At 56.2% G+C, this 25,118-nt stretch overlaps 3 protein-coding genes and 1 long non-coding RNA gene across 7 annotated transcripts in view; 3 read left to right on the top strand and 1 right to left on the bottom strand.

The window, feature by feature from the left end:
• The first annotated feature begins 2,010 nt into the window (after positions 1-2,010).
• LOC146758390 (uncharacterized) lies at positions 2,011-5,180 on the top strand. Of its 2 annotated transcripts, XM_085517107.1 has the most exons (8): positions 2,011-2,406; positions 2,498-2,593; positions 2,839-2,963; positions 3,153-3,315; positions 3,407-3,513; positions 3,732-3,842; positions 3,994-4,112; positions 4,278-5,180. In XM_085517107.1, the coding sequence occupies exons 1-8, from the start codon at positions 2,077-2,079 to the stop codon at positions 5,006-5,008; spliced, it is 1,782 nt and encodes a 593-aa protein (XP_085373233.1). In that variant the 5' UTR covers positions 2,011-2,076; the 3' UTR covers positions 5,009-5,180. The 2 variants fall into 2 exon arrangements, with proteins under 2 accessions (XP_085373233.1, XP_085373232.1); XM_085517106.1 differs by having other exon boundaries at positions 3,994-5,180.
• Positions 5,181-6,579: 1,399 nt separating this feature from the next.
• Positions 6,580-12,398, bottom strand: LOC146758389 (maestro heat-like repeat-containing protein family member 7). The gene is made up of 20 exons (XM_085516089.1): positions 12,249-12,398; positions 12,024-12,146; positions 11,662-11,741; positions 11,415-11,535; positions 11,214-11,300; positions 10,839-10,943; positions 10,517-10,697; positions 10,331-10,440; positions 9,978-10,127; positions 9,703-9,857; positions 9,477-9,624; positions 9,080-9,258; positions 8,859-8,996; positions 8,589-8,703; positions 8,308-8,445; positions 8,006-8,182; positions 7,717-7,872; positions 7,453-7,554; positions 7,275-7,380; positions 6,580-7,182 (listed from the first exon to the last, which is right to left on the bottom strand). The coding sequence occupies exons 1-20, from the start codon at positions 12,396-12,398 to the stop codon at positions 6,812-6,814; spliced, it is 2,892 nt and encodes a 963-aa protein (XP_085372215.1). The 3' UTR covers positions 6,580-6,811.
• Positions 12,399-12,762: 364 nt separating this feature from the next.
• Positions 12,763-14,011, top strand: LOC146758388 (uncharacterized). Its single transcript, XR_014934876.1, has 2 exons — positions 12,763-13,712; positions 13,836-14,011. It is a non-coding gene; the product is annotated as an uncharacterized LOC146758388 (long non-coding RNA).
• A 3,858-nt stretch (positions 14,012-17,869) lies between these two features.
• RAD54L2 (RAD54 like 2) overlaps positions 17,870-25,118 on the top strand; it is a 45,542-nt gene continuing 38,293 nt past the window's right edge. For 2 of the 3 annotated variants that reach the window (XM_015874595.3, XM_015874591.2), the window contains exon 1: positions 17,870-18,008. The gene's annotated coding sequence lies outside the window, so the exon portion shown is untranslated. Of the gene's footprint in view, positions 18,009-18,134; positions 18,200-25,118 lie in introns of those variants that run through there. The other variant, XM_015874593.3, reaches the window with a different exon arrangement.

Genomic DNA, 25,118 nt, shown 5'->3' with positions numbered 1-25,118 from the left:
AGCGATTCATAGACGTTGTTGGTCTCCTGTGCTGGATTTCTGCTAGAGACGGGAGGGAATGTGATGAGCGCTCACTGGCCCAGGACTAAAAGTAACCCATGAAATCCATCCCCATCCACCTTATCCCTGCTTCCAGCTTCCCAATGACACTGAGGCCCATGTTAATGGCTGCCAAGGGCCAGGCCTTGCGGAGCAGTCCTTGGGTGGGCACAGCTCTTGTGCCCTCACACCTCAAGAGCTGGATGAAAGACACCAACCTGTCTGGGATTCGGATCCCCACAGTCAGCAAGTCTCGAATAATTTTTAGTCTGTCTCTGCAGTTGGGGCACTGGAATCTGCGAAGTCCAAAGCTCAGGGCTGTTCTCTGCAGCAGAAACACAAGCAGTGTGGGTGTGAGCCGGGCCTGGTGCTGCTGAGCGCCTGCGGTGCCCGCGGGGCCAGGGGAGGGCTCCTACCTGGATGCAGGCCCGGTGGAACCAGGCGTGTTGGCAGGCTGCGCACACCATGGTGGTGTACGACCTGCTGTCACCTACAGGCTCCATGCAGATGACGCAGGTCGTGTCTGGTGCTGGTGCTGCCTGCGCTGCCTGCTGTGGGCTGTGCTCCCTGCAGAAGGACCTGGGGGAAGATGGAAGGGATGGGCGAGGTGAGAAGGGCTGCGAGGAGGGCAGAGGAACGGGAAGGAGCCCCAGGCCTTGGCTCTGGCTCTGTCAGGCTGCTGGGAGGTGTCACAGCGCGTTCCTCGCTGCTTTGGCTGGTGCTGACAGCAGGGTTGGAGGCCCACAGGACACACCTGGCAGCCCTTACCTGAGCGCTCCAAAGTACTGGGTGACGCATTGACCCTCGTAGGCACAGGGGAGATGGAAGCTCCTCTCGCATCCCGGCTCTGCGCAGGTGATGCTGGCCCCTGAACTGCCACAGACGAAGCAGAGCTGGAAAGAGCAGAGCAGCCCCATCAGCTGCAGGCTCAGGGCCTACGCAGCGGGCCCCGCACCTCTGGGCAGGGCGCAGGATGCGGGCAGGGCTGGGTGGCACTCTGCAGAGCTGCCTGGTGAACAGGGCTGGTCTGCAAGAGCAGGGATTTCTCCTGGAGCTGGGAGGAGGGGCTGGGATTGCTTTGTGGGGACCAGGCTGAGCTCTCCTGGCACCAAGCTCCCTGTTCCGGTCCAGTGCTCACCTTCTGCTCTACCTCCTTCACTGCGCATGTCAGGTCTTTTACAAGAAAAAGTGCTCTGCGGTTACCTTGCACATGTCCACAAAGGCCATTAGTAAGTGCCTGTACAGGAGGAAAGAGCACGGTCTAGTTAGGGCAGAAAGGAGGAAATCGCTGATTGGAGAAATGTGGCAGGAGGCACAAGGGAACTCACCGCACAGCACACATGGACATACAATCCATCCATCATTTTTTTGCGGCCAAGGATGCCTGAGTCCTCATCCACTAGGCCACAGAGCACACATGCTGGAGAGGAGAGAGTAACAGCAGTGAGCACCTTGCGGGGCCAGGTGCCCCCGGGGGCTGTCCCAGGGGCTGCTCTGTGCCGGCTGTGCCAGCTGAGGGGCAGGGCCGCAGGCCGTGGATGCAGGGATACTTGGCTCTCACCTGGCTCTACCGAGCCGGCAGCCTCCTGTGTAGCCTCCTCTGTCTCCGCACGCTCAGTGTGCGTCGACCGCAACCAAGTGCAGAGTCTCTGTCCCATCACTGCTGGGCTTCGTCCTCTGCGTGCCAACCTATGGAGAAGCGGGACGAGGCTGAGCCCCTTCCTCCCTGCTCACCTCACCGGTTCGCACTGAGCTCGGCCTGAGCCCTGCAGCCTCAGCTCTGCTCCACAGCCCACATGTCACAATGGCCGTTCCATTCTGATGCCATTCTTGGGTGACCTCAGCCCCGTGAGGTGTGACGGTGTCACAGAGGGTGGCACGGAACAGCCATTGTGACGTATGGGCTGTGGTGTAGACTTGAGGCTGCAGGGCTCAGGCCCAGCTCAGTGCGAACCGGTGAGGTGAGCAGGGAGGAAGGGGTTCAGCCTTGTCCCGCTTCTCCATAGGTTGGCACGCAGAGGACGAAGCCCAGCAGTGATGGGACAGAGACTCTGCACTTGGTTGCGGTCGACGCACACTGAGCGTGCGGAGACAGAGGAGGCTACACAGGAGGCTGCCGGCTCGGTAGAGCCAGGTGAGAGCCAAGTATCCCTGCATCCACGGCCTGCGGCCCTGCCCCTCAGCTGGCACAGCCGGCACAGAGCAGCCCCTGGGACAGCCCCCGGGGGCACCTGGCCCCGCAAGGCGCTCACTGCTGTTACTCTCTCCTCTCCAGCATGTGTGCTCTGTGGCCTACAGGATGAGGACTCCGTCATCCTTGGCCACAAAGAGAGTATTCGTGGAGTGTATTACCATGAGTTTTGTGCGGTGAGTTCCCTCGTGTCTCCTGCCACCTTCCCCCAATCAGTGATTCCCTCCTTTCTGCCCTAACTAGACCGTGCTCTTTCCTCCTGTACAGAGACTTACCAACGGTCTTCGTGAAAACGAGCCATGTGACGAGGGACGTTATAGTTTTGAAGACCTGATACGTGCAGTGGAGGAGGCAAAGCAGAGGGTGAGCACTGGACCGGAACAGGGAGCTTGGTGCCAGGAGAGCTCAGCCTGGTCCCCACAAAGCAATCCCAGCCCCTCCTCCCAGCTCCAGGAGAAATCCCTGCTCTTGCAGACCAGCCCTGTTCACCAGGCAGCTCTGCAGAGTGCCACCCAGCCCTGCCCGCATCCTGCGCCCTGCCCAGAGGTGCGGGGCCCGCTGCGTAGGCCCTGAGCCTGCAGCTGATGGGGCTGCTCTGCTCTTTCCAGCTCTGCTTCGTCTGTGGCAGTTCAGGGGCCAGCATCACCTGCGCAGAGCCGGGATGCGAGAGGAGCTTCCATCTCCCCTGCGCCTACGAGGGCCAGTGTGTCATCCAGTACTTTGGAGCGCTCAGGTAAGGGCTGCCAGGTGTGTCCTGTGGGCCTCCAACCCTGCTGTCAGCACCAGCCAAAGCAGCGAGGAACGCGCTGTGACACCTCCCAGCAGCCTGACAGAGCCAGAGCCAAGGCCTGGGGCTCCTTCCCGTTCCTCTGCCCTCCTCGCAGCCCTTCTCACCTCGCCCATCCCTTCCATCTTCCCCCAGGTCCTTCTGCAGGGAGCACAGCCCACAGCAGGCAGTGCAGGCAGCACCGGAGCCGGACACGACCTGCGTCATCTGCATGGAGCCTGTAGGTGACAGCAGGTCGTACAGCACCATGGTGTGTGCAGCCTGCCAACACGCCTGGTTCCACCGGGCCTGCATCCAGGTAGGAGCCCTCCCCTGGCCCCGCGGGCACCGCAGGCGCTCAGCAGCACCAGGCCCGGCTCACACCCACACTGCTTGTGTTTCTGCTGCAGGGTACGGCCCTGAGCTTTGGGTATTTCAGCCTCAACTGCCCCCACTGCAGAGAGAGACGGAAGTTTCTTCGAGACTTGCTGACTGTGGGGATCCATGTCCCAGAGAGGTTGGTGTCTTTCATCCAGCTCTTGAGGTGTGAGGGCACAAGAGCTGTGCCCACCCAAGGACTGCTCCGCAAGGCCTGGCCCTTGGCAGCCATTAACATGGGCCTCAGTGTCATTGGGAAGCTGGAAGCAGGGATAAGGTGGATGGGGATGGATTTCATGGGTTACTTTTAGTCCTGGGCCAGTGAGCACTCATTACTTTCCCTCCCTTCTCTGGCAGATTTCCAGCATGGTACAACATCAATGTCTATGAATCGCTGGCAGTTTGGTATCGACGGTGCCATGCCAGCAACTGCCTTTACCCCCAAGGCAGATTACGGTCAGGAGAGGGGTGAGTGACCTCAGCTGCCCTCTGGGGCTCTGCGTGGCATCGCAGCCTCACCACGGGCTGGGGGAGCACAGACTGAGCACCAGAGCTGTGCCGGGCACTCCCTGGCTCAGGGCACTTTGTCCTCACGGCCACAACCCGTTGCTTTCCACAGGCCCTGGGAACTGCTCCTCTGCAGCTCCTGTGCTGCACGAGGAACACACCGCCGCTGCTCCAACCTGAGTGATAGCAGAACCGAATGGGAGTGCAACGCCTGTGCTGGAGAGGGCACCGGTAAGAGGCAAACAGCCGCGTGCTGCTGGGCTGGGGCCAGGCCAGGCCTGGCAGCGGCTGCTCAGAGCGGCCCTGCTCAAATCCCTCCAGCCCGGGACAAACGGGAGCCAGTTCCACCCCATGGCTGGAATTCCATCCTGCTCACCTTCCTGCCTCCCCTTACAGCCTCCAGCACCAGCTCAGCTCTTGCTGGCGTCAGCACCACCAGCCAGCAGGGACTGCAGCCATCTCAGAGCTCCTTGACACCCGAGAGCAGCAGCTCCGTTACCACCAGTGAGCACGGACTGCAGGCAACCGAAAGCTCTTTGACAACAGAGAGCAGCAGCTCCATCACCACCAGCCAGGCACCATCGGAGCCAGCTATCCAGTCTTCTGTGCCTGCGAGCAGCGGCCTGTCCATCCAGCACAGGACAGAACGCAGGAGAGGCATGCCAAATCTACAGAGGGATGAAAACACCTTTAATGAGTCCCGAAGACACCGTGGCAGAACCCATAATGCTGCCTCAATTGCTGAGAGCAGCAGCTCAGACTCTGCCAGACAGGGGACAGCTCGGTCCTCGAGGCGCTGCCCTGCACTGCGATACAACCTCAGGTGCAGGCAGGGACAGCGGGCCCGGACAAGAAGCCGCTCTCCATTGCGGCGCCGGGCCCCAGAATCTCCGAGCCGGCCCCAGAGACACCGTGCGAGCAGGCAGAGACCAAGCCCAGGTGCTCAGAGCTGCAGCTACACCACAGCGGCAGCACCGGGGTCCTCCAGGGCTTCCAGAACAGCCCACAGAAGCCCATCCAGACATCCAGCGCGGGCCCGGACAAGGAGCCGCTCGCCTCTCCATCGTCGGGCTGCGGAGACCAACAGCCGGCCCCGAAGACGCCGCAGAAGACGGTCCAGGCAGTGAGGGCCAGACCAGGGCCAGAGCTGCTCCCGGGTACCACGTCGGGCCCGGCACATCACCAGCCGGCCCTACTGATGCCGCGGGAGTATTATTTATATAGTTGATTTTATGATATCATATAATATTATTTATTTATATATATGTTTATTATATCCCCTAATAAATTTCCCCACCCTATTTCTGTGTCTCGTTTGGCTTTGTTATAAATCAGTCACAGTGTCAATAGTACCGTGCAGTGTAAAGGCTGGGGCTGCTCCAGGTGCTGCCGCACACCGAGTGCGATAAGCAAAACCCATGGCAAAAAGCACTCTGCGATAGACAGTTAGCAATGTTTCATCTGTTCCTGTATATCAGTTAACATCACCAGCCGGCCCTACTGATGCTGTAGGAGCAGCCATGTACAATCTCCCCTTCCTATCCAATGTCATCTGAATCCATCCCAATAAAACTTAATTCCTTCATGCCACTGTCAGTTTTGTTCTTCTCTGCCTTTCCAGGCTTCTCTGTGTTTGTCATCCTGCACACAGATCTGGTTACTGGGGACTCTGCTTCTACGGGGTGTCTGGGACCCCCCTCTGCTGCACTCACCTTGTTGGGGTCTTCCTGCCCCTCGGTGTGCAGCAGCACCAAGGTCACTCCGGGCTGGTGTGGCTGTGGCAGGCACCATTTCTAGATTCCCTTGGCCATGAGGGAATGGTGCTGCAGCTGTAGATGGAGGGGCTGCAGGGGGGGCAGCTCTTGCAGCAGCGCACAGTGAGGGGCCTGGTGCTGTAACACAAACGAGTGCTGTTTCTGTGAGGTTTCTTCTCTGAGTGCAGCAGTGAGCAGCTTTCCATTGGCAAAAACAGTGTGGTTGCCCACCACAATAGTGAGGCTGAGATGTGCAGAGATGTGCAGGGCTGAGCCGCGACCTCCCACAATCAGCGGTGCAACCAAATACACTCAGGTCACCTAAACCTTCAGGTATGGGGCTCAGGGTTTCCTTTTTCATGACTAAATTCTTGTCGTCGGGGCCCTGAGCCTCTGTTTTTTTTCCAAAAATGCCATTGTGTTGCTTACATGCTCCTCTGGACATCCCAGGCTCTCACCTTCAGGGTGCAGTGTCTTAGTTTCAGGGCCCCCCATTTCATTTTAAGATGCAAAACCACCTTCTGAGGTTCCCAGTGCTTTCCTCAAGAGGAAAACCCCCTTTTTTTGAGCTCCCAAATCCTTCTCCTAGGAGCCAAGGCCTGAAGTTTAAGATCAAAAGCCTCCTTTCAAGGACCAAACACTCATTTTGTGGGATCAAAGCATCATTTGGGGGATCTATACCCAGTTCTAAGTGCTAAGGCTCTGTGTTGAGGCACAGACCATGGTCTGTGGGGTACAAAGCCTCTTCTCAAGCTCCACATAATGTTTTTGCAGACCCAAAGTCCTGTTGTAGTTATCTGAGCCTCTTCTGGAGCACCCACTGTCCCTCCTGTAGACCAAAGCTGCTGCTTGGAGTTCAGAGAACCATTTTTAGGGCTCAGAGTCTCTTTTGCGGATCAAACTGCCATTTTGAGAGCTCAAAGCATCACTTCAGGGCATCCAAAGCCATTGTTTTATTGCCCAAACCTCTGTCTCTGTTTTTAATGGTCAAAGCCTGATTTGCACAACCCTAAGCTTCAGCTTCACATACTGAATCAGTGCAGGAGGAGATGCACAAGGAGCAGAGCTGAGCAAGAGGTGCATGAGGAGAAGAGCTGAGCAGAGGGTGGGAAGAGATGTATGAGGAGCAGAGCTAAGCAGAGGGCAGGAGGAGATGCCAAGAGATTTCCAGGGTGCTCAGCTGTCTGCCTGGGAGGAGTGCCACCAATGCCACACACTGCGGAGCCTGGAGAAGAGCTGCCAAAAGCTGAATCCTGACAGTGGTGGTGGCCCCGTTTCTCTCAGGATCCGCGCTGTCTGAAGGGACTGCAAAGAGATGGATCCACTGGGGTCTCGCAGCACACTGTGAAGGCCTGAGATAACAGAGGAACAGAGGTTTGATGGCAGCCGTGTACCTGCAGGACACCCAGCTCTCCCCACCGGCAGGAGGGAGCAGGAGACAGGCACATCACCTGCCAGCTGCCCTGACATCCCACTCCATGGCTCACCCTGGTAGATATTCTCTCTCTCAGCCTGCTGCTGATCCTTCTTGTGCTGCCCTAAGAGTCCTGGTGACATACAGCCCCATCAGCGACCCCGGCTGCTCCCTGTGTGCAGCACGGAGCGCTGGGGACAGGGGAAGCTCAGCCTCGTGGCTCACCGATGAACCTCCCGGCCTCCCGCCGCAGGGGCTCCTGCGGGCTCTGCAGGTAGAGCAGGCTCTGGCCCAGGTAGTCCTGTGCTGCGCTCTTCCTCCTCTCCACCAGCTGCACAGAAACGGGCACGGGCTGAGCGCAGGGTGGTCCCGACCCGGTCCCGGGCTGCGGGAACGTGCGTACCATGCACTCGCCGATCTGCCAGAACTGCGCCACCTCCGCCAGCTGCTCCAGCCGCCTCCAGTGCAGGAACCGTGCGGCACCGAGGAAGGCTTTCTGGGAGGCCTGCAAAGAGCCGAGATGAGCGGCAGAGCCCGCGTTCCTCGGAGCCGCTCCGCACGGACGATGCGGCTGCAGGGGCTGACGCTGCCGTGGGCTGCGGTCCCCTGTGTTCGGACGGCACCGCGGGGGCAGCAGCGCCGTCCCCCGAGCGAACGCGATTCCCACCTTGGCCACGCTCTCTTCCTCGTCGTGCAGGTGCAGGTACAGCGGGACCAGGCTCCTGTACACCTCCTTCCTCATCTTCCTCTTCTCTCTGCCCTCCACGAAGCTCAGCGTGTCGAGGAAGAGGTGGATGGAGAGCTGCCGCACCGTGCTGGACTCCTGCGGAGGAGGAAGGAAGGAAGGACGGGAACGTCGGCTCCGAGTCTCCGGCGAGCGGGGCCGGCAGCAGCAGCGTGGGGACACCGGGGTGAGCGCCACATCCCCAGCGGGCCGGGCTCCCCGCTCCCCTTACGTCCTCAAAGAGCGCCGGGAGATTGGCGGCCAGCTCCAGAGCCACGAGGCTGAGCTTCCCCCTGTCCAGGAGCCGCAGCAGGGTGCTGAGCACCGGCAGGGCCACGGCGCGGGCGCCGCTGTCCGCGTCCTGCAGCCGCTCCGTGATGCACGGCACAAGGCCGAGCATCTTCCTCGCCTGCGGGAAAAACGCCCCTTCCTTCTGGTTCCTTATGGAACCACGGAGACCGGCGCTGAGGCAGAACCGCTCCGGCAGCGGCCTCCGTGCAGCGAGGGGATGGGCAGAGAGCTGCTCCTGCTCACCGTGTGCTGCCTCGTGCTGAGCTGCAGGATGCCCCTGAGCACCAGCTGCCGCGTGCCCACGCTCTGGCCCTGCAGACACGTGTCGAAGAGGCTCACGACGCGGTGCAGCTCTTCGCTGAGCTCCACGCGCTCCAGCATCTGCAGCACACGCGGCTCTTAGTGCTGGATGCGACCTCCAGCCTGGAGCAAGGACGGCAGGGCACGGCCGAGCCTGGCCGCGAGGGAGGCAGCAGGGCTGGTGCTGAGCTCCCGCAGCCCCACATGGTGCAGCTGCTGCTCACCTCAACCAGGAAGACCATGGCCACCATCTCCCAGGAGCAGAACTTGGTGCTGAGCAGCTCGAGCAGCTGGTGGAAGATGGGGTCACGCAGAGCAGCAGGCAGCTCCCTCATCACCCTGCAGGGATAAGAAGCACCATCAGCCCCGAGCCGGGTGGGCACAGCTCTCCTGGCCGTGCTCTGCCTCCACAGGGGCCACAGGCTCTGGGGCTGTGGCTGCACTTTGGCTGAGAACTGGGGACCCCCCGTGACACCACAAGGAAGGGCTCCCACCTGGCCACCACCTGCACACCCTGGAGGTGGGTCACAGTGCTGAGAAGCGCGTCCCAGCCCCCCTGCTCCTGGATGGCCTCCATCTGTCTCTGGAGGCCCACGCTGCAGAGCAGCACCTTCAAGGACTGCACCGCGGACCTGCAGGTGGAGAAGGGTGCGAGTCACATCGGGAGCCCCAGCACCGGGTCCCTGGGTGCAGCAGGGGGACGGGGATGTGGCACCTGATGGGAGTGAGCTGGTGCTGCTGGGGCCCCTCCCAGAAGATTTCCACCTCCTGCAGCGTCAGCTCCGTGGTGAAGGACACTTGCAGGAGGAGGGCCAGGAAGAGCTGGGGGAAAACGGCCTCGGCCTCCTTCAGGACAAGAGGCAGCTGGAGTATCTCAGGTAGGATCCTTGCTGCCTGCAGAAAGCACCCAGACACCGTCCTTGCCCTGTCCCCCAGGTTTCCAGCCCACCTCGAGAGGTGTGGAGATGGAGGGACAAATGAGGAAGGAGACCTCCAGAGCACCAGGCAGGTCTAGGGGTGCGTCCCAGTGCCCCACAGCAGGAACCAGGCTTGGGGATGGACAGGGAAGAGGAGCAGGGACTGGGGCTGAGCTGGGTGAGTGAGGAACTCACGGCCAGGGCGAGGACACGTGGCCAGTCCTCAATGGATGGGGATGTGTGCTGCAGAGAATGGTTTGTGAGCACTTGGAGCAGCTCCCGCAGCACCTTCTCCACAGCTGGGGGCTTGGAGAGCATTTCCCTCCACATGTTGACAGTGACACTGTGGGTCCCCAGGGCTGTCAGCATGGCTGCCCCTGCCTGGCTGACAGAGGAGCCCTGAGGGCTGTGAGCCCCGTACCTGGTGCAGGTGGGGGAGCAGCCCAGCAGGCTGCTGACCATCTCCCTCGGGTGTTTGCTGGCCAGCACGAGCAGGGCCTTGCCCAGGCTTTTGAGGGCTGGCTGGGCTCTGATGGAAGGCAGGCTGCTGTACATCACCTTCACAATCTTTCTCACCTGGGGGGTGATGGAGGGATGGGCCCTGCTGCCATCCCTGCTGCTGCCTGCCGGCCAAGTGCAGTGCAGGGATGGAGCAGAGCCCCGAGGGCTGGAGCTGTGGCAGCAGCAGGTTCCCACCTGCCCTGGAGGGAAGTGAGTCTCTGCTGTGAGCACATCCACCATGTGGGCAGCCAGCTGGGTGCTGTGGGGGCTTGGTGCTGTCATGCTCTCTATGGCCGTGAGGAAGATTTTGACCTTTTCAGGATACAGGAGGTATTTCAGAAGAACCTGCGGGAAGAAGCAGAGGAGAGACAACTCATTCCCTCCATGGCTGCTTGGCCATGTTGGTGCCTTGGGAGAGCTGGGAGCAGGGGCTGGGCTGGGTGATGCCTGGGGTACAGAGTGTGAGGGCCCCAAAGGCACCAGGGCTGCACTCTTCCTGATGCTGCAGACATGGGCTCTCCTGTGGGCTCAGGGTTTGCTCTTTGTACCTCAAAGATATTTCTGGATCTTTTCTCATGGGAAACCTCCTGGTGGAGCAAAATTTGCTGGCACTCCCAAAGTTGTGGCTTCTTGGGATCCTTCTGCCACAGCCACATTCCTGGAGAGGAGCGCACACAATGTCAGTGAGGCACCTGGGGGTCTGGAGGGACCCGGCCCGACACAACTCCTCTCACTTTGGGATGCAATGAAAATGAAAAGCTGACGGACAGCCTTCATTGCCTCAGTTCTGGTCCCCTCATCCTGTGCTGCAGCTCCACAGATGAGGTGTTCAGCCAGCTTCCCCAGCACAGGGAAGCGTTGGTTCTCTGTGCACTGATGCCGGAGCACCACAGCTCCTGTGAAGCAGGAGCACACCTGGGGAGAGAGGCAGCAGAGGCACAAGGCTGAGCAGAGCAGCACGGCCCAGCCCAGGCTCTGTGCAAGCCTGGAGACAGGTGAGCTCCGGCTGTGGAGACAGGATGGGGTGCTGGAGCTGTGCGCACCAGGGCTCCCTACCTTGGGTAAGGAGCAGGTGTTGCTGAAGGCGAGCAGCCTGGCAATGCACGCCATGGCCCTCTCCTCCACGGCCGCCAGCTGGCACGTGGTGAAGGGCAGCAGGAGCTGTGGAGAGAAAAGCTGCTGCTGTGCCCACAGCACGGGGCACTCGTCCTTCCCCTTGCTCCCCAGCTGCAGTGGGGTGGGTGGTTGCGTCCCTGTCCTGCTGCAGCCTCATCACCTTCCCGCTGCTCCCCACCCACCCCTCTAACACCACAAGGTCCGGCCTCGGACCAGCACCCCCTGCCCGCAGCAGGCCCTGGGAGGACCTTGTGTGGATCCCTCCTTTGTGGCCTTGAACCATCCCCACAAACCCCAGCATTGCCACATCCAAACCTCCATGATGTTCTGCAGCTCCACGAGGACAGAGGGGCCAGCGCTGCTCACCAGCACCTGCAGCAGGTGGTGCAGGGCTTCCATGGTCTGCAAGGAGGACAGGGGTCAGGGCGGCCTGCCCTGCTGCGTCCTGCTGGCAGCAGAGGGGCATCCCGGGTGCTGGTGCCCAGGAAGCGTCCCCAGGGCTCAGCTGATGCGCACCTCCACGTAGAGTGCTGCATCCAGGTCCATGTTGTCCTCATAGCGAGGGAGGTGGAGGACGCTGCCGAGGCAGGCACGCAGGAGATGGTTCTTCTGCTCCTCTGGAAGCAGCCATGCTCTGCTGCGAGGGGAGAGAGGGCAGAGGTGTGATGCTCCGCTCAGCACCCTGTGCCCCGCAGCCTGTCCCACTCAGGGCCCCGGCTGGGAACGGTGCCTCCACGCTGGCAAAGCCGTGCTGGGGCGGTACCTCATGGCGGCGATGGTGCTCATGGCCTGCTGCCGGAGCTCCGTGTCCAGGCGCTCGGCGGGCTCCTCCTGCAGCAGCGCCTGTGGGCACAGCGGGATGAGATGGGATGGGATGGGATGGGATGGGATGGGATGGGATGGGATGGGATGGGATGGGATGGGATGGGATGAGATGGGATGGGGTGGGGTGGGATGGGGTGGGATGGGATGGGATGGGATGGGATGGGGTGGGGTGGGATGGGGTGGGATGGGATGGGATGGGATGGGATGGGATGGGATGGGATGGGATGGGATGGGATGGGATGGTGACCCCGCAATGGGAAGGGCTGTGCCCACTGCCTGGCCCTGCCGTGCTCCCCTTACCTCAATGCACTGCGCCACCTCTAGCGGGCAGACACACAGCCGGTAATGTGCACCGCAGTCCTCGAGGGAGGCTTTGCAGACAGCACAGATGGAGGCCAGAAATCTCAGCTTCTGTGCCTGTGTCTGAGACAGGAGGGGAGTTACAGGGGTTGGCATCAGGGGACGCCGTCACCCTCTGGGCACGGCCGGGCAGGAGCAGCCATGGAAGCACAGAGTGCCCGCTACCTGCGGTCTGTGTGCACAGCAGGCACGGATGCAGCTCAGGGGATCCTCCTGCTGTGGTGACAAGTCTGAGGCAGAGGGACCCTCAGCTGAGCATGAAGGAACCTGCAGGGGCTGCACCTCACACACCTTGCCAGACCCCTGCTGGGCCATGGGGGTGTGAGGTGCCCTTGGCCTCTCTGACCCAGCTTCTTGGGGTTGGATTGGGGGTCCGTGTTCCATCCTGCAGGAAGGGAACAGCAGCAGGTGTGGCTCCTGCTTCAGCCCTTTCTTAATATGGCAAGGCCCACGGTGACAGGGCAGGGATATCTCATCACTGTGCCCAGCTCCAGCCCCACTCAGGACCCGTCCTCTTGCCCCAGACCCCCGCAGCCCTGCTGTGGGTCCCCCACACCACCCGGGGGTCCTGACATGGGCCTGCAGATGTTCCTGTCCCCTGCCCCCCTGAAGGACTCCCCCTGCCCCAGCTGCCCCCAACCCCAGACATCTCCTGCCCACCCCAGTCTCTTGGTGCCAGCCCCACTCTGGATCCCCAGCTCTCAGTTCTGGTGCCAGGGAGGGCCCAGGCTGCAGGGAGCTGCTTGGTAGCAGGGCAGGCAGGGTTGGCTGGGCTTCTCCTGCAGAGGAGAGCAACCCAGCAGCCTGCAGTAGCCCCACAGGGCCCAGCAGTGTCAGGGCACTGCCATGCTGCATGCCCTGCTGCGGTGCAGTGTTTCCTTCTCCCCACTGTGGCCTTTGTCCATCCTCATCCCTGGGCAGTTTCATCTGGAAGGAGCCCTCAGCTTCACCCTGTGCCTGTGCCACAGCTGCAGTGTCTGGGTCTGTGAGTCCTGTGCAGGGCCCTCAGCCCATCCGTGGCTGCTGGGCGGTGGGCACTGCTGGAAGCACTGCTGGAAGCACTGCTGTCCCAAGCCCCTCTCAGGAATGCAGCCATCTCCTCCTCACACCAGCACCAATGACGGACAGTCCACCTTTGCTGAGCTCTGTGCCTGCACTGCACGCAAGCCGTTTTCAAGCTGGGCTGTGGACTAGTTAAATGCTACTAATAAAAGGGAAAATGACTGAGAAAGAGAACTTGGTGTGAGCTGCAGAACAGATCTCCAGCATGAAACGGCTGAAGAGCTTTGCAGTTCCCCTGCAGTGACCTGTGAGGCACACAGATCTCCCGATAACATCGAAGCACCCTGGAAAACAGCCTGGCAGCATTTCCCTGCCTCTCACTCACCTCCCAGCAGAGCTGAGAGCACAGCGCTCAGAGACGCCGCTCTGTCCGGGGGTCTTCTGGGAATCCATGGAAGTGGGAGAGCTTTCCCTGCCACTCCTCTTCACCCCTGTGGAGCAAGTGATAGCACAAAGGAGCGGCGAGGGCTGCCAAGTCCTGCCGCAGCCCACAGCCCCAGGTCCCGAGCAGTTCTGACCCCTGTCCAAGCACACTGGGATCACCGCGTCCACGGAAGCTTTTGGCAGGTATGTGCAAGCTTGTCTGGATGATCTTCTCTCCTGTTATTTGGTTGCTGAGTTCTAACGCTCTGCAGCCGCCGTTCTGAGCGTTCCCTGACTTCTTCTGTCTCTTTTGTGGTTCTTCTTTAGTGCCCTCCTTGTACCTCACCCTGCTTACGGGTTCAGCCACCCATAACAATCCACCACCACGAGTGTGGGCAGTTTGACTGTTGAATGAGAAGGTTCTGAGTCCCGCTCTCGCACACCGAACACATGTTGCAGTCCCTGGATTATTAAATAAAAAGAAACTGTCTGATGGTTCATAATCCTTTGGTAGCGTCTGAAAGGGAACGCTGTGCCGTTCCTAAAGAGCTTCCAACCTGTGTCTTATCACCTTCACTGCTTTCCTGATCTGTAAACAGCAGCTCTCAAAAACTAATTGCCCTGCCCGTGGAATCCATTGTCCTTCCCCCCTCCCTGCCACAGCCCAGCTGCCCAGGCTGTGCTGTATTTGAGCAGGAAAGTCACTCCTGGCCCAGCCATGCAGGGGAATGAGTTAACACGTTCATGTTGCTTCCCACCTTATGCAGATAGGCAGTTTAGCGATCATCTCCTTCATGTATGCAATTGCAATGCTCCTAATTGGTGACTGAGGAAGCAGGGCTAGCTGTGCTATGAAGATCCTTTCCCAAACACAGGGTATGCCAGGATGGTAGAGCAAGATACATTGTGGATCTTAAGTACATCCATCTCTGCCATTAGTATGGTTACTTTCACCTCTAATTCTGCTGCTGATTGAAGTGCAGTTGTGAAGCAAGCATAGCAGGAAGGCTTCACTGTACCCAGTGAGGGTTCATGGTTTGTGGCTGTTTTGTAGCCATCCTGCATGCATGTCCTATGCTAAAGATGGGATCGTCCCTAGCAGACAAACTGAGGGTGGGGGCCAAAAACCTCAACCCCAAAGAGCAGCAAACACGGGACAGAGCAGCAGCAGCTGGCAGGAGGCCTGAGTGCATGGGGTGGGCAGTCAAAACAATGCCAAAAAAGAAGAGCTAGCTACAGACAAAAGCAAAGCAGACATCGGTCTCACCCAGCTATGTGTCCCAGCTGCTCCTGTGGTATAGCAAGGTCACTCTGTCTCTTTGGAGTGGCAAAAATTGGGTCGTGTCTCCCTTAAGGACAAGCCAAGAATCACATGCAATAAAGGCTGACCCTATGGTGATTTCTCCTTGCAGCTTCCAAAGCACCGCAGGGTGCGTGGCAGTCCTGGCCAGTCATAGGACTTATTTTCCACTAAGGAAGATGAGGATGTGATTTTTAGCCCTGTACCCTCCTTTCTGAGTGAAATGTCCTGAGATAAAGAAGGACCACATGGGCCAGGAAAGGGTCAATGCATTTTGGGTGGGTGGCTGGGGTGGGTGTGTTTGACTCACCTTGTTGCACCTGCAGTAATCAACTGGGCATAAAAAAGGAGAGAGTTGCCTCTGAGAGGTAGAGAGTTAGTTTTCCAGGTTGGATTTGGAAGTGTGCAGGCAGTAATATGGTAATATCTTCTTGTAAGGCTGCGCTTAGCTTGCTTTAATGCTCAGGTGCTCTACTGCCTCTCATCCTGGCAAAGCAGAACACAAAGAAAAATGCCCAACTTCCCAGTTTTTTTTTTTTTTTGTTTCCTTGGGATTTGCTGGGAATTCGCTAATGGATTTTCACAGGTAAGCCAGTGATCCAGCAAAGTGGAGCTGCAATGTCAGCTTTGCCCCCCGTGAAGGGGATGTCTGAGCTTTCTGTGCTCTGCAGGTGGGTTTACTGCTGATCTCATGGTCCTTGCAGGAGGTGGCTAAGCAGTGTGAGCCCTGATTGAGCTGGGTTCCCTGCTGTGGGGATTGCCAGGAGAAGCTGGGTGACCTTTTCTATGAAAGGATTGCATTTGTTCTTAAATTCCTTACTTGCATCACTGAATCTTCCCTGGACAGGTGTAGTTCAGAGCCTTGCGTGCAGAATTTGGGCTGTTTCAGGTAAAGATTACCAGTAACGTGTCTACCACAAAACTCCTTGCTTTCTCTTCTCCAGTGTTGAGTTCTTACTTCTTCTGGTGGGGAAAGGAGAAGGCAGCAGGCTGACTGTTGAGGTGCAGAGTGAAATCCAAGCTGAAAGCTGCGATGCCAGTCTGTGAAGTGGAGCCACTGTAATTTTGATTCTCTCCTCTGAGATGAGGCTCCATGGTACGTCCTTGGCTAAGCCTGAAGGGAAAGCTGGGGTTAATGGGACACGTCATCCTCCTGAGGCACCTTTCACAGCATTCCCACCTGTGGCACAGTAAATAGGTTTAGGAGATGTGTGGGAAGAGAACACAGAGTACTTACAGCAGGGAGAGTCTCCTCTTCAGGACGCTGAGCATCAATGCAACAGAGGTACTTGATGGACGCTTTCATCTGGATGTGAAACCAGGGCCTGTCAGCTCCGTGTATTGAGATCTAATTTGGAGCTGTGAGCAGAAGGGCTGTGAAAGGTAGGGCTGTGAGAGCACCTCTCATAGAGCTGCATGAGACTTCCTAAATTGGGCCCTGCTGGACAAGGAAGATATAGCCAAGTGCGGAAGTGCTTTGTGGTTATGAGAGGCAATTAGGGCATGTCAATGAATAATGCATGTGCAGCTTAGGAAGGCTGGATGACATCTGTTTTATTTTTGTTCCGTTAATTGAGAGTGATTGTAGGACAAAACAGCACAAAGGGAAGGTGGGGAGACTTGGGGCAGGTCATCAGAACGTGGATGCTCACCAGCAATGCTTCCTGTCTGTTAAGCTGTAGAAACCTCAGGAAGAGAGACTGAGCAATTGACCTTGACAGCTCCTAATCCGTGTAACTCATAGGAACACAATTCAGACTGTCAGTGACACGAACATGTACAGAGAGCAGAGGGTAAAGCTGTTGCTTGCAAATCTGATGGCCTTTCCTGTTCTGAGATAGTGGCTGCCTTGCACTCCTGGGGCTGAGTGTAAGCTGTGGGATATTCATCAGCTCTATTTGTGCCTAGAAGCAAGGCCAAGCAGTTCCTTAGGTGTGATGGTGCCATGCGGTGCTGGACCCAGATAGAAAATCTCCCTTTGCGTCCATATATTGCTTGGGTTCTCAAGAGCCAGAGGGACTGTGTCAGCCCTGGGATGAGAGGAACTGTGTCAGGCTGGAGCTGGGTCCTGGTGGAGGCACAGGAACTGTGCTACACATCCCTCTGCTTTGGTCTCCCCAAACATCCAGATAGGGGAGTTTCCCCATGTTGGGTGCCCACCCAGCTCAGTACAAAGCCTATTGCAGGTGGGCAGCGGTATTCACTAAGCAAAGGCTGTAAGCGGAGGGGCAGGGGGATGCTGCTGTCCTGTACCAACCAGACCTTCATCTGTGGTCAGCAGCCAGCCTCTGGCACAGGGAACAACCAGAGACTTGACCTCCAGTCAAGTTTGATGGGGAAATAGAATTCTATATGGCTTAGGTTGGAGGGGACCTTAAAAATCATTGAGCTCCATGCTGTGGGCTGGCTGCCCCCCTGCTCGAAGGACATCACCTTGTCCTTGTTGAAGCTCATTAGGTTCTTGTGCCCACTTCTCAAGTCCCTATGGATACCATCCCTTCCTTCTGTTGTACTGGCTGCCCCGCTCAGCTCAGTGTCACCCACAGACGTGCTGAAGGTGCAGCCGTTCCCATTGTCAGCTGCTGATAAAGACCCACTGAGCCCACCCAGACCCATCAGGTTAATTTCCTTGTTTGTGTGGTTAATTTCCTTGTTTGTGTGGTTAATTTCCTTGTTTGTGTGGTTAATTTCTTGCTTTATGTGGGCTCGCTTTTCACCCTGCTCTTTCCCAGCGATGTCCTGCACAGGAAACTCGCATTTCACAGCACCGAATAGCAAAGTGTTGATTATGATGGGGAAGAACGGAGGTGAACGAGGAGCTTTTGTTGGCGGTTGTTTGGTTTTGTTGTTTGAGGCACCGGCTCCGCCGCCCAGAGCTGCGTGTTCCCCATCCCTGGCGGTGCCGAAGGACACGGCGTGGTGCCGGTAGCCGTGGGTACGGGGCAGAGCTCGGCTCATCTCCCCGGTGCCCCCGTTCATCCCCCGCACCGAGGGGGGGGGGGAACCTTTGTACGCCCCGCGGAACCTTTGCGGCGGAGGCGCCTGTTGCTGCCCGGGGGAGCGCTGTGCCGGACGCTGTGCGATGCGGCTCCCGAGCGGCGGCTGAGCGCCTGGGCCGGCACGGAGGGGAGCGGGCGGGCGGTGCCAGCTCCAGGCCCCGCCGAGCCCCGCAGCCCGACCCGGCCCGGCCCCACGCCGAGGTGAGAGCAGCCACCGCGCCGGGAGCGGGCAGGAAGGCCGCGGGGTGTGGGGGGGTGTGTGCTATGGGGGGGGGGCGTCGAACCGGAGCAGAGCGGCCCGCCCCGCCGGGCTGGGGGCGGTGTGAGCGGGGCCGAGGGTGCAGCCCCCAGCTGGGCCGGGATGGAGCGGAGCCTTGGCCGCGTCCCTCGGGGTGAGGCTGCGGTTGGGGCCTATGAGGGGGTGGGGCCTCGGGGAGCCCCTGGAGGCCTCGGCCGCCCCCCGAGCTGTGAGCGGGGCTGAGCGCTGCCCGAGGGGCCGAACACGGGGCGCGGCCGTAACGGTGCTGCTGCGGTGCAACATGGGCAGCTCGGGGGGGAGGGCCCCGCTGGTTCCATCGCTTCCTCCATTGAAACGCCTCGGGATCGCTCCTGCTGCTTGTGGGCTGAGTGCTCCCTCCGGTTCCCACGTCTCCTCCTCCATCCGGCTGTACAAAACGAGGGATTCCAAAGTTCTCGGCCGGGTTTGTGTGTGTGCGGCTGTGGAATCTGAAAAAGTCTCTAGGAGACCGGAGCTCTTTTGATGCTGACGAGATGTTAGCGAGCTTGTCTTTGTGTTCTTGTCTTATTTTAACGCTGGGTATTCCTTGCAGAGTGACCCAAGTGCAAATACTCGCTCAGCCCGTGGGCTCTGAGCTGGTGGTTCCGTCCCTTCCCAGCTCCGGGGATGGGTCGTGGAGCCCTCTGTCTGCTCCGATGCGAAATCAATTGGTTCAGAATAAACAGCCTTTGTTTTGGTAGTGCTGCTCTAGGGGCAGCAGCGTCCAGCAGAGGGATGAAAACAAACCAGCCCTCTCTGCCCATGCCGAGCTTCTGAGTGAGCTCCGATGCAGCCTTTATTTGTTGAGTGAGGCTGCTTTCTTCCCCAGGTATGAATGCATACATCTTAATTACACAGAGTGAACGGTGCAGCCTTTTATCCCTTGGTCCTCACAGCATCAGCATGAGGGGCTTGTTTGTTAATGGTGGGGGCTGAATGTGAGGTTTTAAGGAAGAGCTGATGTGGTTGTAGTGTTCTGTCTTTTCTGTCTCTGACCAAATACCATCTTTTCCCTCAGTATCTCATGAATGTTTGGCCCCCGTGCTCCCCTCATTCCACACCTCAGTTATCAGTAATTTCTGAGTCCCATTAATCTGTCCAAATCCCAGTTTTGGTACTGGAGAGCAGAGCAGCTCCTGAGCTGGGACATGGTGTGCTCTGAGGAGAACTGAACCATGTGCTTCCTGCCTTGGGAGATCTGAAAGTTTATAATCTGATCAGAAAATTGGAGTAGGCTGTGATAGCACTGTCTGGAATCCAAGTTGGTGTCGTGGTGTTAATCCAGGCCAGGAGGGACCTCAGGTGTGCACAGCCCGGCCTGCTGCTCCATGCACAGCAGCACTGGGTTCAGCTTTTCTTTCTTCCCTCAGAGCTGAAACCCCCCAGAGACAAAGATTGGGCTGCGATGGACCTGGCAGGGATCACAGGTCAGGTCACAGCCTCTACTGTGCTGCAGTTGGACCACTGCTTTGTGTCCTCCTCCTGCATGCAGCCCCAGCTCTCGCACCTCCCATAGTATTGCCTCAGACTGAGTGCCTGGGGAGCCCCTGCTGAACTCTGTCTTTGCTGTTTTGGGGTGTTAAAGCTGCTCCTGGTGTTTCTGATGGAGGTGAAAGGAAGGGATGGCTCCTCACGACAGGGCCGTGCTCCTGCCAGTGGAGCCCAGCATGCTGTTAACCTGCCTTGCTGCTGACTCACGTTCAACGTGCTGCCCACCATTCGTGCTGCTTTGTTTGTGTGCACTACGCGTGCATACGGAGGCACGTCATGTGCACGTGCACATGGCTGTGCAGCTCCAAAGAGAGCCTCAGTCATGCACGCACTTGTGCAGATGCACATTCATGCGTCAAACAACACGTTTTGAACCTCTGAATGGCAGCTTGACTTTCCTTCCCCCCTGATTCCAGGTGGTGTTGGTGGTGTGTGGGGGCACAGCAGCTGCCTGCACTTTGACTGTCTCAAAATGGCATTGTTTCAAATGGTTGTGTGCGGTGTGATCAGGTCACTGGGGCAGGAGGAGGGAGTGGCTGCATGAGCACTGAGCAGCATCTTGTTCAACCGAGCACGAAGCTGCAATGGAAGCACCTTGTGATAATGTTGTCTATGGGTATGAATTAAATGGAACACATTGCAGCAAATCTTAATCGATGTGCCTTTAAAGCAAGCAGCTGGTGCCTCCTCATTCTGAGTAACGAAGTTAGTGCTGATTGATACTTCAGCTGCATTAGGCAGCTAATGCTGGTGGCGTGCACCTGCCAGCAGGTTGAGCATGTCTGAAGTTGAAACAAGTTCTGGAAAACCAGGAATTATAGAATCCTAGAATGGCTTGGGTTGCAAAGGCCCACATGCTCATCTTGTTTCAACCCCCTGCCATGTGCAGGGTCACCAACCAACAGCCCAGGCTGCCCAGAGCCACATCCAGCCTGGCCTTGAATGCCTGCAGGGATGGGGCATCCACAGCCTCCTTGGGCAACCTGTTCCAGTGCGTCACCACCCTCTGGGGGAAAAACTTCCACCTAAAGAAGGTGTGGAAAAACACGTTTTCAGCCACGCGGGTCTAAATTGGACCAAATAGTTGATTTGACGGATGCCTCAACGCATGGAAAATGGGTTTTTAGAGCTCGGTGGAGGTCAGGCACACCAGACTCGGTTTCATGTCTGACGTTAAAGAGCAGAATGTCAGCTTAGTCCTGTGAGCGAGACTCATTCAGCGCTATTGTGATCATGGAGCAGCAGTGATAATTGGAATTTTGTTCTTGCTCAGTCAGTGTGAATGCCCGACTTGGGGTCAGCCTGACACCTCCAGAAGCCTTGTGCTGATGTGAAGGTAGCCAGAATCACCCTAAAGGAGGAAAAAATAAGAGGTATGACATGACTTAGATGTGATAACGGCACTTTCAGCGTGCTCACATTGGCGTGCAGGTTGTCAGGACTGTGTTCCAGAGCTGCCATTCCACAGGTGTGTCTGTAAATTGGAGTGTGGAAACAGAGAAAGGATGAATGGATCTACGTCGGTATAGCTCAGCGTACCCATGGGCTTTCTGGTGTCACAGATACATCCAAATCTGTGCTGAATTAGGAGGGCTTTGATGAAGGACCAACGTGCAAAGCAACACACTTTACGTAAGGAGAGACTTGAGAGAGACACTGAACTTCTAAACACAATTAAAGATGCTTTGTAGTGATTTGGCAGATAATAAGCAGACAGCGTTACTCTGGCATTCTTGATGGAGAGCTGGCTCGATCTAATTAACAAGGAACTGGAACTCCATGAGGGCAGAGTTGATTAATAGACACAGGAGAACCCTACCATTGCTCAGCCACTATGGGTGATGGAGTGCCCAGTCTGCAGAGCCAGCCGGGGCTGGGAAACCCCATTCCTGCCTTATACATCCATCCCTCCACAATGGAAATGGAGTCAGCCTAGGAAATGGATATTACCTGAGAAGGAATTGCTTGAGGGCTGGGGCAGGATTTGGGCTGTGGATGCCCCATCCCTGCAGGCATTCAGGGACAGGCTGGATGTGGCTCTGGGCAGCTTGGGCTGCTGGTTGGTGACCCTGCCCATAGCAGGGGGTTGGAACTGGATGATTATTGTGGTCCTTTGCAACCCAGGCCATTCTAGGATTCTATGATATGCCCATTCCTCCCCTGAGGAGAGCTGTTGCTGCAGCCCAACAGACAGGGCTTGCAGATAAAGCCCTTCTATTGAGGGAGGCCGTTTAGATGTTAATCTGAATTTCCTTGCCTCGTGGAAGAAGTCTCTCACTGCCCTCGCTCTCATCTCATTTGACCCATTTTGCTGACAAAAAGAAGCCTATGAAGGAACCAGAAGTTCAAAGTGAACAGCTCCTTTACTTGCAGCCTTGCAGTGGGAGAACACTGGAAGCTTAAGCTCGAGGCTTCTTTTTCTCCTCATAACCATTGGGAACAGAAATGGTTCTGAAAGTAATGGTTCTTGTATTTCTGAGCCTGCTGCTCTGCTGCTTTGGTTTTACAAAGTATGAAATTTGTTCATGTACGCTGCCTTGTGCTTCCATTGGCCACCTGTGGTCTTTCAGGTTTTGCTGCTTTAACTGCAGCTGTTGTTATTGTGGAAGAATGCACCACAAATATTGCAGGAGAGGAAATGGGAATGAAAAGGCTGGATGGGGCTGTGAGCAACATGGTCTGGGAAGAGGAGTCCCTGCCTACAGCAGGGGCTGGAATGAGGTGATCTTAGAGGTCCCTTCCAACCCAAACCATTCTGTGGTTTAACTAATGTAATAAGTCTCAAGTTCAGCTTACAGAAAAGGGTCTTTTCGGCAAATAAAGGTGTTGCTCTTGCCTTTGTTTTTGACTGCCTTTAGGTTTCACGTTAGCAAGGTTGTGCTGTGTTGTGTGCTAGCCAACAGAAACTCAAAACCTACTCGTTTTTGGGCTGCTGAAATTCTTTCACAGGTTCTGAGTTTTGTTTTCTTTGTGGGCGGCTTTTTGATTTCTGTTTACTGCTTTAGGAAATCAAAAGGTACAAGAGAAGAGGATGGGGCAGAGGGGAAACAAACAGTGTTTGGCTGTTCCTTTGAATTCCCATCCGTTTCGTGCTGCTGCTGCCCAGTACTGTCAGTCAGCTCCACCTCTTATTGTTTATGGCAGGGAAGGTTGGGGGAAAGCAGAGTTAATTGTCCAGGGGCCTGGGGGTGACTTTGGGATGGGGGAAGGACTGAGGAACTTGGTAGGTAAGGATACCAGTCTATATGCTTCATTTTGCTTTGATGTGCATCCTCTCCCAGACTGGTGGCTTTCTCGCAGCTGCTGAGGGGACCTTTCTCTTCTCTCCTCAGCCCCATATTCACTTGTTTGTGGCATTTAATGTGAGGTTGTAACGTGTGGAAGGAGTTACCTATGGAACTGGAGAGCAGGACTAGTTTTCTTTCAGGCTTCTGGAGCTGCAGCCTCACTCCTGGCATAAGAAGAGTTGTGCTGCCTGGAGCACTTCAGGTGGAGTTTGATGGGGGATGAAACAAGCACAGAGTTTGCAGGGAACTTGAATGGAAGGCATGACATATGGGTATGTATGTATGGTCAGAACTCCACTGTGGCCATTAGTTGGTAAGGGTGGGTTGGGGGCCCTGCTGTTATGGGAGCTGAGGCAGAGAAAGCATCGTGTATGAAGAGCCCTGGGTTCTAAGCATGCTGTAAGGTGTAAGGTAAGTTGAGATTGAAGCAAAGGTTTCTGAACAAGAATGAAATAAGATATTGATCTCGGGAAAAGGTCGATGTTCTAGGATAGCCCAGGAGTATCTCCTTATCTCAGATGTAATTAAGCAGAACACAAAAACAAAGAAAGGACGAGGGTTGAAGGAAGTGATTTTCCTTTCTTCAGATCCTAAAAATTAGCCCCTGGTTTCAGGCTGAGGGTGTGATGGGCAAAGCGCTTCTTCAGGAGGTTGCAGCAGGATAAGAGCTTTGTGGGGAAGCTGTGTGGTTTGGATTCCTTCATTATTTACTTATTTTTCTATTGGAAGCTACAGAGCAATACAAGGCAGCACATCGGGAGCTTCGCAGTAGCCAGACTGAAGTCGGTGTCCGCTGTGACTGCACATCTTGTTCTCAAGGGAGCACGAGCAGGGAGGCCCTTACTGCGTGTTCTGAGCTTGTTTATGCTGTAAGGACAGTAGTTAACTGCTTGGAAGGAGCAAGACCCAGATAATGAGTAAATGAGTAGAGAACGCTGAGGAAATAGGTGATCTGCTTAGTCATGCAGACTCCGAATTCTTTTTTTCTGACTCTCCCTTGAAAAAGAAACAGTCTGATTGTTTAGAGATGCCTTTTCCTTCCTCCACTACTTACCGTGGCACTCATAAAATACCAAACCAAAACAACACAGAGAAAAGGAGATCTTAACTTTCTACTAAATCAATGCTTCTGGTCAGCGAAATGCTTATTTTAACAGGGCGAGGTACAAAGCTGTTATCCCCTGCTGTCACTGTGGAACCTCTGTATGAACCCATGTGCTGTCATTACCATGAGCAGGTGCAGCCTCTTGAACAGACTTCAGTTTCTGCCATTTCCCTTTAATAAAGAGGGATTAGGAATGAAATACAGTGAGTTTTACAGCATTGCCAGTTAATCTGCTCTGGAAGTGCCCCATAATCATTTTTGGTTGTACCCAAATACCCGTCCAAAGGAAAGGGATACTGCTCAAATGTCAGGGTGCTGCCAGTGAATGATGACCAGGAATTCCTACAATGAGACAAATGAGTAGTTTGAGGGGAAAAATGAGTTTGCAGCCTTGATTTGGTCACTAATGAATAACTCATTATCATTATCATTTGTGTTAGAACTATTTGCGAGGCTCTTTTGCCAAACTTGTTCAGCTTTGATGGCTCTTCTGAAAGGAACTTCAAGCGTGTAGAGTCAGATACTCACAATTTGGAGGTAAGTGAGTGGCTCATCCATGGCTAAAGACAAAAGCATGACAGGCTCTTTCATCCAGTTGGTTCCAAGCAGGAGGGAACATGTTAGGTTAGGGTTTGTGAAGGGAAGGAAGGGATCTGTGTGACTGATTTGTTTTGATCTGGTCAGTGGGAAGGGTGAAGATGGAAGTTTTTGGTAACCTCCATCTCAGAAGCAGCAGAAAGGTGCCCTTTGTGAGTGGCACTAACTGTCAATCCTCCCAGCCCTCTGCCAGCAGGATGTTCTGTTGGAATGAATGGCTCTGGAAGAAACCCACACTGCTGACAGTCCTGAATCCTCTAATGGATTCTTAATCTATAGTGGTAGCCAGTAAAAATAAGTTTGCTGTCTGATTGCTTTGCAGACAGGGGTGTTTCAGCTCTGACATATGCGAATTGTCATCTTTATGTCACGAGAGCTCAAAGTTGTGTATTTCCATTCCTTCCTGCTTTGGGATTTTTTCTTTCTTTTTTTGCTTGTGTTCAACTTTCTTCGGTAAACTGTAGGTGGCATAAGTATCACTTTGTGCCCTGTAATGATGGTTGGAGGCGGGGTTGGGAACGAAGAGGGACAAACTCATGTTGAAGTCTTTTGCT

This window comes from Coturnix japonica, chromosome 15, assembly GCF_054131305.1.
Source record: "Coturnix japonica strain WE chromosome 15, WE-NBRP24, whole genome shotgun sequence".
Lineage (NCBI taxonomy): Eukaryota > Metazoa > Chordata > Aves > Galliformes > Phasianidae > Coturnix > Coturnix japonica.
The sequence above is the reverse complement of the archived record's forward strand: the minus strand, read 5'-3'. Positions and strand labels throughout refer to the sequence as shown.

Excerpts from the sequence above, each read along its gene's own strand:
- LOC146758390 (XM_085517106.1), top strand. The coding sequence starts at position 2,077 with ATGGGACAGAGACTCTGCACTTGGTTGCGGTCGACGCACACTGAGCGT. Across the intron at positions 2,594-2,838 it reads TGGAGGAGGCAAAGCAGAGG|CTCTGCTTCGTCTGTGGCAG; the intron begins GTGAGCACTGGA and ends TGCTCTTTCCAG. Across the intron at positions 3,514-3,731 it reads GGGATCCATGTCCCAGAGAG|ATTTCCAGCATGGTACAACA; the intron begins GTTGGTGTCTTT and ends CTTCTCTGGCAG.
- LOC146758389 (XM_085516089.1), bottom strand. The coding sequence starts at position 12,398 with ATGGCCCAGCAGGGGTCTGGCAAGGTGTGTGAGGTGCAGCCCCTGCAG. Across the intron at positions 12,147-12,248 it reads GCTGTGCACACAGACCGCAG|ACACAGGCACAGAAGCTGAG; the intron begins GTAGCGGGCACT and ends CTCCTGTCTCAG. Across the intron at positions 9,625-9,702 it reads TGCTCCCCCACCTGCACCAG|TGTCACTGTCAACATGTGGA; the intron begins GTACGGGGCTCA and ends GGGGACCCACAG.